The 12,417-nt window shown below is 35.7% G+C and overlaps 2 protein-coding genes across 2 annotated transcripts; one reads left to right on the forward strand and one right to left on the reverse strand.

The window, feature by feature from the left end:
* Nucleotides 1-5,137: 5,137 nt before the first annotated feature.
* Nucleotides 5,138-6,563, forward strand: LOC113340277. The gene is made up of 2 exons (XM_026585482.1): nucleotides 5,138-6,015; nucleotides 6,143-6,563. Exons 1-2 carry the CDS (start codon nucleotides 5,207-5,209, stop codon nucleotides 6,366-6,368), a joined length of 1,035 nt encoding a protein of 344 aa, XP_026441267.1. The 5' UTR covers nucleotides 5,138-5,206; the 3' UTR covers nucleotides 6,369-6,563.
* On the reverse strand, nucleotides 6,501-11,492 carry LOC113340276 (acyl-CoA-binding domain-containing protein 1-like). Its single transcript, XM_026585481.1, has 6 exons — nucleotides 10,860-11,492; nucleotides 10,661-10,763; nucleotides 10,449-10,546; nucleotides 8,794-8,885; nucleotides 7,331-7,428; nucleotides 6,501-6,947 (listed from the first exon to the last, which is right to left on the reverse strand). Exons 1-6 carry the CDS (start codon nucleotides 11,354-11,356, stop codon nucleotides 6,786-6,788), a joined length of 1,050 nt encoding a protein of 349 aa, XP_026441266.1. The 5' UTR covers nucleotides 11,357-11,492; the 3' UTR covers nucleotides 6,501-6,785.
* Nucleotides 11,493-12,417: the final 925 nt, after the last annotated feature.

A 12,417-nucleotide genomic window follows, 5' to 3' on the forward strand; every position in this document is an offset into this window, starting at 1 on the left:
GTATGAACAAACATTTGAATTTTGATCACAAGTCTATCTACTCGTTCTTGCTATTAAAGCAATAACAAATTAATGCATAAAAAAATGAGCCAAAAAGACTTGTGATGTCTGGATAACAAAAACTAAGATCAGTTGCATATTTAAACCCTGACAGATTTATTGGAAGTTTCCATGTTCCAAACCAAAACAAACCACTATTGGAAGTTTCCATGTTCCATGTTCAATGCAACTAACAATAGCCGTGACAACCTGAAAAATATAAACATACAATAAAAATATCAAAAAACAAACGAACACAATTCCTATGCGGCAAGCTAAACATAAAATGAGCAATCAACATACTCAACAAAAGGAAAACAAGAGAAATATGAGTAAAAGATATGTCTTAAAAGATACAAATGCTAGAACTGTTTACAAATACACATGAAACAGGATATATATGTGTAACTTCAAGTTACACATGCTAAAAATACAACAGGATATATATGTGTAATCTCAAGTTACAAATATTGTAACAAGAAACAACATCTCTACATCAATTGTTTTCCTTCTGAAATAAAATTGTATCTTCATCCTCTTTACACATGCTAAAAATACAACAGGATATATATGTGTAACCTCAAGTTACACATACTGTAACAAAAAATTGCATCTCTACATCAACTGTTTTCCTTCTGAAACAAAATTGTTGTTCTTCTGAAACAAAATTGTATCTTCATCCTCTTTACACATGCTTAAAATACAACAGGATATATATGTGTAACCTCAAGTTACACATACTGTAACAAAAAAACAGCATGTCTAAATCAATCTGAAGTAGTTATTCTGAGACAAAATTGTTTCTTCATACTCCTCTCAGTATCAACAAAAAATAAAACAACAAATCCACAACAAATTCTCAGATCGGACTTGCAAGAACAACAAATAATAAAAAAAAAATTGAAAAAAGTTATGAAATCAAACTAAAATAAAATTCGTACCTAGATTTGTTGTTTTCCTTCTTCTGAAATAATGTTATTTCTCTTCCTCTTCTCAGTATCAACCAAATCTTGTTATCAGTATCAACCAAATCAAAAAAATTTAAAAAAAAAAACGAAATAAGAAAGATCCAAATCATAAAAATCGAAATCAATAGAATTCAAAACTAAATCGAAAACACACCTATATTGATTTATCTATTCCAACCTGTCTTCTTCCTCTTCTCAGACTCAACAAAATCCAAACAAAAAAAAAATACGGAAATCAGTAGAAGATCGAAATCAAAAAATCGATCAAAAAAACTAGTGAATCAAACGTATTTGATACAAACAGAAAAGATAAATTGATACAAACCTATTTGTTTTTCTTCAATTCATCTACTCACTCTCGTCAGATCTGAAAAACAAGTGAATAACATCAACAAATTGAGAAAAAAAAATTAATGAATTGTTGTTCTTCATCTCGTCTTCAACACAGCAAACTAACGAACTATTGTTCTTCAATGCAACGATTCGTGTGAAGAAAAATTCCAATTCTGTTTCTGAAGAACAAATGTACGAGAGCAGAGAGAAGAGAGAGCTAAAAAAATGATTTGATTTTGTGTTTCTGTTACCGTATAAAACGACTATAAATAGTGGAGGTTAGTTTTGGTATTTTTAGATTTATTAAAAAAGTTGCCGACGTCAGCAATCCGGAAGAATTCAAAACCTGGCCCGAAAGATAAAAGTTTCGGGCCTAGAAATATCAAAAATTGAAAGTATGGAATTGATAGTGAAGGATCCATTTTGTGGGGCTTCTATATATTGAACCCATATAATAAGGGGATTATACTATTTTTCACTTTTTTTTTATATTATGTTAGTCACAACTATCGTGTCCCAATGGTAGAGTGTATCGTGTATTAGGTCGATTTACTGTTTTCTAAGGTCTTTTTTAATTGTTTGGCGTAGACCAGTATGCTTTATAAGGCTAAAGTCACATTTAAACTGGAACAACAATAATAGAGATATGATGTTAGCTATGAAATGTATTTAAAAGTGTCTTGATAATGTTTTTGAATGATGTTGTAGTAATGAGGTTCAAACTCTCGGACTTGTGAAGATTATTTAAAGATTTGATAAAATTATATATACAAAAATATTAACAATGGGTGCGAGAGGTAACCAATACACTAGATTCCACTATTATGCAAAATTGAATGATAAATATTTCAAAACTCTATTCAATACTTAAGTCCTCTTTTATCTTTAATTTACTATCAATCATACAGATTCTCAAACATTAATTGTAAACCTTAAGCATAGATTATCAAGAGATTAAACCAAGCATAACCTATCAAACTGAATAACAAATAATTAAGACAATCATTCAAATAATTTAAAACTCTGCAGAAGCAGCGATTAGGTGAATTATATAATTAAATGAAATCGTTACCCATTTATGTTGCGTAAATAGCTTCCTCCATTGCCTTGGTTACGAGGGAATTAGCCGCTCATCATGTTGGAAAACCTCTCAAAATATTTCATTGATGCTCAAAAATGGTTTACAAATGATGAGAATATGAGAAATACAATAAAACCGGGTTTGTAACAATTATATTTGTTACAAACCAGAGAACTACGACCCTCAGTGACAAAATAAGACTGCTGCAGCTGTATCGCAAACGCTGTAGTAAATAAGTCTGCCTGATGTACGACCCACAGGTGTGAGTCGTTATTACTGTAGAAAAACGACTGCTGGTGCAGGTCCGTTCTTCGTGTTCTTCATGTTCATCAGCAGCAGCAGGAGCAGAAACCGAGTTTGGGAAAACTCGAATTTCTTCTTCTCTGGCTCTCCTCATCCCCCCAGACTCTCGATACCCTTTCTACTCAACCCCAGCAACCTATTTATAGCCAACAGACCCATCGAATCTCGCTCATTCACTCCATATAATTCTCTTTAACTTGGCAGTAAAGAAAATATTTCTGGGAATATTTTCTTTCCTGTTTCATCTTCTCACGCGTTTTCAAGCCTCCAAATTACCATATTTAACTCCTTCACGCTCCAACAGGCTGTGAGGGTCTTCCATGCACGCACAAAACACGTTGAATCTTCTCCAAATCACGTGAAACCCGTGATATACACGAACTTCCCTGTTTTCAACCCGTGAATTGTTTAGCTGATTCTAGCCAATAATGGTCGAACCAAACGCCCACAGTGTGTTTAATAGGCCATATCACAACTATCTACCAAAAATCAGCCATTGAATCTCCCTAGAACACGTTCAACAATTCGATCAAAAATCTGCAGAAGTGTTCTCCATTTTCCCGCCAAAAACAAAATTCAAATGGAGAAGATGACCTCCCCCTAATCATGTATTGGGGTGCGAATAGCAGATGCCTTTTGGGTGACCCGGGGTTCCCCTTAGTAATTGAGGTGCCCCTTATCCAACGGTGGGAGTCCGAATAACACGTGTCCTCCGGGGCTTTTGCCAACTTTTCGAGCCGAATTTTCCAAAAAATGTTTATTTTCCAAAGGTGCCTACAAACACATAAAACACCAAAACTAGTACAAACTCGAGTGCCAACAATATATAGTATTGAGATCAAATTAAACACAAAAATGTGTCTATCATGTCTCTCCAAAGAGGTAGAGGGCACGAGCATACTGACAGTCAGGCGAGTGGAACTTCCTCCTTTTATAGTTTCACATTATTGAAGACTCCATAAAAGACTGTATCTTCATAGTAATTAGAGAAAATTGTAACAGGATCACTAGAATTATAGTATAATGAAAATTACTGAAAATTATTGGATCCGTATTAACCGGAAATGGTTGCATGCAGTACATTCATCTATATATTCGAGTGAGACGGTTCCATGTAGTAAAACGCATCAATTGAGCGAATACATTTTGGGATTTTTTCATTTACCCCATTGATAGTTTACAAATCATGAAATTTCGTTTCTTATTAAGAAAAGAAACATTTCATTTCCTATTTAAAATAAAATTAATAGTTCAATAAAAAGAAAAAAACAAACTAATTAATTAATTGCATCCTAGATCGCCAAAAGTAGAAGTTTCCCTTTATACGTCGAGCTTCGTATTTCGGTCAGTAATGTCACTCCCTCAAAGCCAAACTGCTTGATACCCGCATTTTTTTAATGTCTTTCTCACATGATGTGGCTCCATTAACATCTTTGATCCACAAATAATGAACCCAACTATTCCGGTTAGGCCCTGTTGAGGGTCTCCGCTGAACTGCCATGGACTAGCATCTTATGTGATACATGATGAAGAAAAGGCTTTGGGGGCAAGTCGTAAGGGTGCTAAGCTTTTTTTCGATATCAAAGCATGAAATGGAATTTATCCGACAAAAATCACATAAACTGAAAAATCTCATGGAATAATCATTTACATTTCGCACTCACTGCACTAATCATTTATTTTGTGTCAGTCACAACTCACAACTATGTCGTCCCTCAATGGTAGAATGTAACATATATATTAGGTCGATGTACTGGTTTCTAAGGTCTTTGTCATTGTTTTATGGAGTATATCATCGGCATATTTCTAAAAATGTTTTGCTCTTTTAAGATGGTGGAGTAAACTGGAATGATAATAGAGTTAAGATACATGCTCTCAAATGTCTTCAAAATTAGCTCTCCAGAGAAGTATAAATATGAATATTAAATGCATCCAACGAGGGCATCCGCATCGGCGAAGATTCTAAAAAACATTGAATTCTTAATTATAAATTAAAATAACTAATGGGATAAGCCACCAGCGTTTATTTCAATCTGTTTTAAGGGCAGATCAACTCACGTAACATGTTTTAGTTTCTGTATTTTCTTTTCTTTCAGAGGGTTTGGCCTAATACCCTTTATCCGTTTTCTTTGCTTTTTATTAATAAAATTTGATTGTGAGCTGTGTAAAAAAAAAGAAATGACTATAGTAAATTACATTAAGGTGTTATATAATTATATATACATTTCCCCATGACTAGGAAAATTTGTTTTGCCCACAGTCCTACTATCCTGGATTCGACCATTGTCTACAAACATTTTGCCGTTAATCTGTTTTTACTTAGAATCACAAAAACTCCTAAGAAACCGATTATATTTGAGATTGTTGACCAAATATTTCGCATTTTCCTCTTTGAATTCTCTTAATTCTCTCTATACACACACTTTCTCTGCAAAATCCACCAACAAAAAAAATCAGAAAAAAATAATAAAATAAATAAATCATGTCTTCACTCTCAACTCCATTATCACATTTCTCAGCATCCAAAAAACCACCATTTCAATATCCTCAAATCCTTAAATCTTACTCCTACAAAAAGAAATCATGGTGGTTTTCGGGGTTTCGAGAAGACAAACCACCACCACCTAAAAGAGCTATCTTTTGCAGCTATGGCAGCAACCAATTGGAAATGCCACATATCAAGAATGTAGAACCTCCATGGAGAATATTGCCACCAATATCACCTGAAACTATGTTTAACGGTGACGTAGAATCGTTTTTAACGAAATTATCAATGGAGACGGTGAACGGTTATGGGATTCCATTATCTCTAAAGATCATTAAAATGAAGACAAGGTTAACGTCCGATGTGGCTGATGTTGTGCCGATGACTATACATTCGTCTATTGTGAAATCAATATCTTCTGTGCTTCTCATGGTTGATGAGCTTCTTAAGACGACGAGCGGGGAAACTGCAATGGAAAATCCGATTACAGTTTCTAGAGAAATGAGTGATTCTATGGTTTTGCTCTTTAAGAAAACTTGCATGAAATCTCCAAACCTGTTTCCGTTGGTTATGAATCTTGTAGCTGATTTCATCGTAATGTCATCTGCAAATGCAGTTTGTGGTGACACATCCGGTGTACTTAACAGGAATTCATTGCCGACTAAGGTAGATAAGTCTTTAGAAGATAGCAGTCTTAATGGGAGGAGATGTTACTACGAGCGTCTGGTTAACCAGAATCCGAGTAGTTCATTGATACTTGCCAATTACGCGCAGTTCTTGTACCAAAACATGAAGGATAACAACAGGTACTGTAAAGCTTCTACTCTTAAACAAGAAACACTTCAACAAAACTAGAATTCAGCATACTTAGAAATTGTTCTACTACACCATTTTATTCTTGGATATGTAACTCAGAATCAATGTGTTTGCCAGAGCTGAAGAAATGTTCTTGCGTGCGATGAAAGCAGAGCCAATTGACGCAGAAGTGTTGAGTCGGTACGCGTTGTTCATGTGGCATCAGCGGAACGATATTGATGCTGCTGAAGAGAATTTACTAGCAGCTATTGATGTTGATCCAAGTACTTACCATAAGAGTACTTATGCTTGGTTCTTATTGAAAACTGGAGGTTCTGATACTTGTTTTCCTGAGGACTCATAACCCTTGGTCTGCAAAACTTTTGCAACTTTTGCAAGTTTGTTTAATGAAAAGGGGCATTTTCCATTTTCCAAATTTTTTGAGTTCTGTAATTATTTGGTAAGATGTAAAATATGTAATTGAAACTATTGGGGATGATCCAAGCTAGCTTATGAATAGATAAGAGGAGGTGAAAAATTGAAGCCCCAACTTGAAACATATAGACACTCTTCGAAATGTTGAGCTTCTTTACAAAAACCCTTTTTCCTTCTATAAACCAGCTAAGCTAAATACAGTAACTGAGTCAATTTTAAAGCACCCATGAACATGTGCTACTGAGGAAGACGAGGGAAAACATAGTTCAGGTTCAAAATTTGGATGTACATTAAACCCTACTAGATCCACAAAATCTTAAGATAGGAAATGAAAGGTTAAGATCATCTATTTACGCAGCCAAGACCAGTTTGATTCGCAAAGATCAGATGCAGAGCTTCCATCATTGTCTTTCACATCGGTATCAGCGTTTTGCTTTACTAAAATTTCCGCAATGGCTTCTCTATCACACATGGCTGCATAATGCAGCGGAGTTTGGCCTTCATTGTCCTAAGAAAAACAGTGAGAGCCATCCAGTAAGATCAATGAGAAACGAATATTGACATAGTGAATAATGTATTTCAAACAGAAGTACAGACATTGCCTAAGCGCTGCAAAACTGTAAAAAAAAAAATATGAAGTGCTCAACCAACTTTTATATAGCCATCACGGGATATGAAGTTTGCTTGCAATGTGTCTCGTGATGGTATACTGAACACGCAGAAAGGCTGAGCATGGATCAGATGGTTATTCATCCTAGAGGGTTAAAACTACACTTCTTACACAACCTATAGGAACTTGCTAGTTCTGTCATCTTATTAGTGTACCAGCACCTGTACACTCTCTGGTAGGTGGCAAGAACAAAAACAGCAGAAATGATATTTATGACATACCTGAGCATTCACGTCAGCATTCTTGCTGAGAAGCAACTCTACCATGTCAAGGTGGCCTCGGTCGACAGCCCAGTGCAATGGAGAACGTCCCTCGCTATCTGCAGTTATTCCAATTTTTTATTAGCAGATGCAGTTATTCCAATTTTTTATTAGCAGAAGACTAGCATATAATTGTTTCGGATTGGTAGATACAATGACTATCAAAAGGCCCTAAAACTCCGCCTAAACAAAGAAAGTCTACAGTAGTTGCGAAGAAGTGCAATTTGCTAAACATCAGTTATCAGATATATATGCTATTGCAGTCCTGTTCTGTATAGATTGCAAAACTGTCTGCAGTTTAAGTTAATACAATTGCTGAGATAAGCCTGAACTATGAAAAGAATGTTGCAGAATCTGAACAAAGGTGATCACTGAGTACTGAAAACATGAGCTATTCAAAGTGGCTAAATAGCATAACGCTAGTATGTCCTGCAAGTTAACACTAATGCGTATGTACGCTGACTTCTTACTAAAATCAAAGAGCAGCTTTCATGCCTCTTAGCACTTCCCTGCAAGCTCAAGTGAGCTAGCTCATTCCTATGTTCGCAAGAACTAAAGTTTAGTAGAGAAGCATGTGAAAAGAACTTTCAGTCAATCATTCTTTACGCCGTAACAATAATTTGCCACGTGATTCCTCTCAAGAATGGGTCATAATCCTCAAAGTAACCTACCAATCAAATATCTAATTCATGGACTCTAGATGATCTGATGTGGAAAACTCCAAATGTCGTCCTATTCAACCAAGATGAAATCACATTAGAGGGAGACAGCTAGGGGTCTAGTAACATGTGGGGCAAGACAAGAAACATAAGAGAAATTATTTTGATTAAAATAACATATGAAGTTCACAATAATAGCAGAGAAGGTGTAATTTGCCATATAGAAGACACGGGCACATAGCTTCTTATACTTCGGAAATATGGAAAACTATGTGTTATTGAAGTTGGAACAATTGCCAAGATAAGCTTGAACTATGAAAAGAATGTTGCAGAATTAGAACAAATGTGATGTGATCACTGAGTCCTGAAAACATGAGTTATTCGGAGTGGCTAAGTAGAATAACACTAATATGTCCTGCAAGTTAATACAAGGTCACCAATTCTCATTGATGGATTATTCCAAAATGTAAAATGGTGCAACACCAATAGCTATTCAGTGGCGAAATAGCATAACACTAGTACGTCCTGCACTTGGCTTACCAACTCTCATTTAGGGCAGGGTGGAATAAAAACTGCATATGCTAAACAAGAAAGGTGTAAATACTGAGACACTAATCTGTTGATATGCTAATTGGTGAGACACTTATCCACTCAAATAACCCAATAACACAAACCTAAACTTGATGAAAGAATCTAAAACCGGGTATAATCAGCTAACTGGTTTCAGTAAATAAATAACACATTCGACGTTCAATAGCAACTAACCCTGAAGATTCACCGAAACACCATTCTCTATGTGCTTCACCAGATTGTCCAGCTCTCCTTCTCTCGCAGATGTATGTATAGCTTCCATCTTACTGAAACAAGAAAAAAATATGACCAAAAAGATGGTCAATATCATTTCAAACTTTAATGAAGTATAAGAAAGGGAAATAGAGAAGGGAACACTTCAGAACTATTCTATACATGAATTGAAAGGCTAGTACTAATATTGTTCATAAGTTTCCTTTTGTGTTCTAGTTTCGTAATTATTGTTGAGGTAGTTAAAGACCTAAAGAAATATTCACAATCTGGGTACACAAACATGATTTGAGACGTTTCTCGGATATGTCCTCCTCCATCAATATTTCGGCCATCCTCTTTTGATACTGTCTCTGCTCAACATTTTATCTTCATTTGAGCAACAGAATACCAGGTGTAAACAGTTCACACGAACCTATTGACAACCCACCGACTTTGCTACCTAAGCATTATAAGAGAAAACCCTTTGTGAAAAATACCCGACACCTAAGCAGATGATATACACACCATGCGACGACCACATAAATGCTCAAGGGATACCCAAAAGCAAAGCAAAGAAAATGCAACATATATGTCAACAAAAAAATCGCAGCAAGAATTCAGTCTCAACAAGAAAGCCGAACTTCTTAACTGCAACATTTTCTTTCATTTTGAAATAAATAAGCACTCTAAAACAAAAGAATATACCAGCATGCACCCTAACAATCATGCTGACCAGATCTTAGTTAGCAAAACCCATTGAAAGATGATCATAAGTAGTTAATCGAACAACAAGTATTATTAACCAGTTAGAATATTCAATTATGTCAACAGACTTTCACCACCACAAAAATAAAAATACTATCTGGCATCCGCTAAGAATCTAGAATCAGATTAATTGAAGAAAGATTATTCAAACTGACACATACTATGTACACAGTCTATAAATCCATTAATCCACAGTTTGCTTCCAAGTATTCCTGGTTTTCTTACCTAACATTGATGCTCTTTCCGTAGGCACCACCCAACTCGTAGATTTCCATACTCTTAATCATTTTTTTATTATTCAATTGATTTGCGTAGTTTTTGTGCTCATGGAACAGTATTTGGTTGTTGATGATGCAGTAGGAATAATTGAGAACTTTTAGGGGCAGATTTGCTGAATGTATGGCCCCGACATGAAAGAATGTCTGAAGAAAGGACTTCATCAAAGGATTATTCTTCTTCACGTGGGACGACACTATCCTTCCTTACGAACTCCCATCTGGTAATTAAATTTTCTTATTTCAATACAATTGGTTGCATATTTCTGGTTTTCTACATCTATGTATTTGCTGGATGCCCAATTCTTGGTTGTATGATAATAATTTGTGCTGAATTTTCCTGTATGTGTACAACTTAGCAGACTATGTTTTGTATTCATAACAATCGAAAGCTACGGGTTCGAGATAGGTTTGTCTAAAGGGTGTCAATCTCAGATCGTTTTTCTCTTATCGTTAATCCTTTCCCCTCACATGAAGAGGTGATTGCAAGCTTAGAAAAGTAACCATAACCTTAACCTAACAATCGCTAAGCACATCATTCAGCCACAGAACATTCTAAAGAAACTTGTAAACATATATTCCTTAAAGACTCCTTACAGTTCATTATCGGATTCTTCCTCATATGCAAACGAGCTGAAAACTGGTCCCATTATCCCCTTGGAATCATTTCCCTCCTTGTCCCCACCATGCTTCTTCTAATCATCCCCATGTTCAAATTGCAGAAAATCAAAATCCAAAACTATCCACACATATAAACACAAAACAACCAAAGCAAAATTCACGCCAACAGAATAAAGATATACACTTACAACAGAAGAACCAGATATCCAAGGATAAATCTCGCTAACAACGGTAATGTACTTCTCCATCGCGTCTTCTGGTGGCATTGCACCAAGTTTCTGCCAAGCATTCCTTCACACAACAGAACAACCAATTACACCAAATCTTCAACTTAATCAAATCAATTCAAAAAAAATTCAAAAAACCTAAAACCAATCAGATGCTTACCATTTAGCTCTAGCAGTCATTTTAATAGCAGAAGGCTGAGGAGATGTACAAGGACCTTCAGTAGCAATCTTATATAAACCATACAACTCCAACTGAACATCATTGGATACCTTCTGTGACAACCTATCAGCAGCAGCTGTTGCTACAAATGCAGTTGCAGCACTAAATATCTCATCTAATTCAGTACTTTCAACTCCTTCCCAATCATCATCTTCACTCTCACTTAGAACCCTAGTAGTATCAGTAGATTTCTTCTTCTTCTCATCAGATTCAACAATCTCCTCTTCTTCTTCTTTAACTTCTGGTAATGATGTTGATTCTTTTTTAGGTTTCACATCATCCTCATCCTCTTCTTCTTGTTCTCGAATTACTTTGAGATTTGCATCTTTGATTGAGATTACCATGGAAATTAATTTGGCGACCAGGAATGAGAAGATTAAGCCGATTATAATCGATTGAGTTATTTCTTGCCAGTCTTTACCCATGTTGATCATCATGGGAATTTCTGATTTGAATTTGTTTCGATGAAATTGATTGATTTTCTGGATTTCACTGTAGCGAGAGAGAGGAAGATGAAGTGGGAATTTTGGAGTGAAGAGGACGGAGATAATAAAGTAAAACCTAGAAATTTTATGAATCGTCTGATTTGAAATATTGAAACGGTTTTGACCTTGCGCAACCTATTTTAGGTTAAGGGCTAGTCTGCGGGTGCCTAATTAATGCCTGTCGCATCAGCTAAGCATAAGCACTGATGTGACAGAGGAGAATAGAGATAAGGCATCTGCTATTGCAAAGACCATAAACGAATCCTTTCCCACCAAAACTGGGACACCGTTGTTGCTGCTGGTATTATCGCTAATATTACCACCTGGTACAGTGAAAGCAGCGGCAAATGCTACAAGAGCACCCACCAGCATACATGATCCTGAGGTATCTTTCATCCATTTCTCCCCTTTTTCCATCAAATCTTTGTGTGTCTCCGTTGTTTTGTCTTAATCTATCTTTCTGTAGCATATAACTCTCCACTCCCTGTAAAAAGGAATTCAGATTAACATGCACATGGGAAAAATATTGTCTGAAATAAGGATTTAGAAATAGAGTTGCCAATTCATATTTCTTTGGAAAGCAAAGTTTTTTTTTTTTTTTAGTAAAAAACATGCATGGCTAATGTAGAATACTTCCAGGCCATGTGCGCACTACGGAAGCACAAATGATATTTTCTTCTGCTCTTCTTGTTTCGCATATGAAATTAAATACTATTTCGTTTCGCTCTCTAATAGCTAGTTTAAAAAAAGGCTCGTCTTCTCCGTAACCGACCCCATAAAAGTCTCCAAACACCTGAAAACATTCCAAAACAAATTCTGTGGTTCCATGCTTCATAGCTGCCTCCACTAATTTTGTGCCTTGAAAGTCACTTATTAGCTCTTCTCTGCTCATATTTTGTTCCTTCTTTTCCTCGTGAAACAGATTTAACAAATTTTTAACCAAAGCCACCGCTTGTTGGTGTGCCAACTTTTTGTTATATATATGTTTGATACAAGGCACCGAAATAACAATG

This window comes from Papaver somniferum, unplaced genomic scaffold (genome assembly GCF_003573695.1).
Source record: "Papaver somniferum cultivar HN1 unplaced genomic scaffold, ASM357369v1 unplaced-scaffold_21, whole genome shotgun sequence".
NCBI lineage: Eukaryota > Viridiplantae > Streptophyta > Magnoliopsida > Ranunculales > Papaveraceae > Papaver > Papaver somniferum.

Bases quoted from the DNA above. Each gene is read 5' to 3' on its own strand.
- LOC113340276 (XM_026585481.1), bottom strand. From the start codon at position 11,356: ATGATGATCAACATGGGTAAAGACTGGCAAGAAATAACTCAATCGATT. The intron at 8,886-10,448 runs GTAAGGAGTCTT...TTCTTGTTTCAG, and splicing joins GAAGAATCCGATAATGAACT to TAAGATGGAAGCTATACATA. The intron at 7,429-8,793 runs GTTAGTTGCTAT...GAATAACTGCAG, and splicing joins TGTTTCGGTGAATCTTCAGG to ATAGCGAGGGACGTTCTCCA.
- LOC113340277 (XM_026585482.1), top strand. From the start codon at position 5,207: ATGTCTTCACTCTCAACTCCATTATCACATTTCTCAGCATCCAAAAAA. The intron at 6,016-6,142 runs GTACTGTAAAGC...TGTGTTTGCCAG, and splicing joins AACATGAAGGATAACAACAG to AGCTGAAGAAATGTTCTTGC.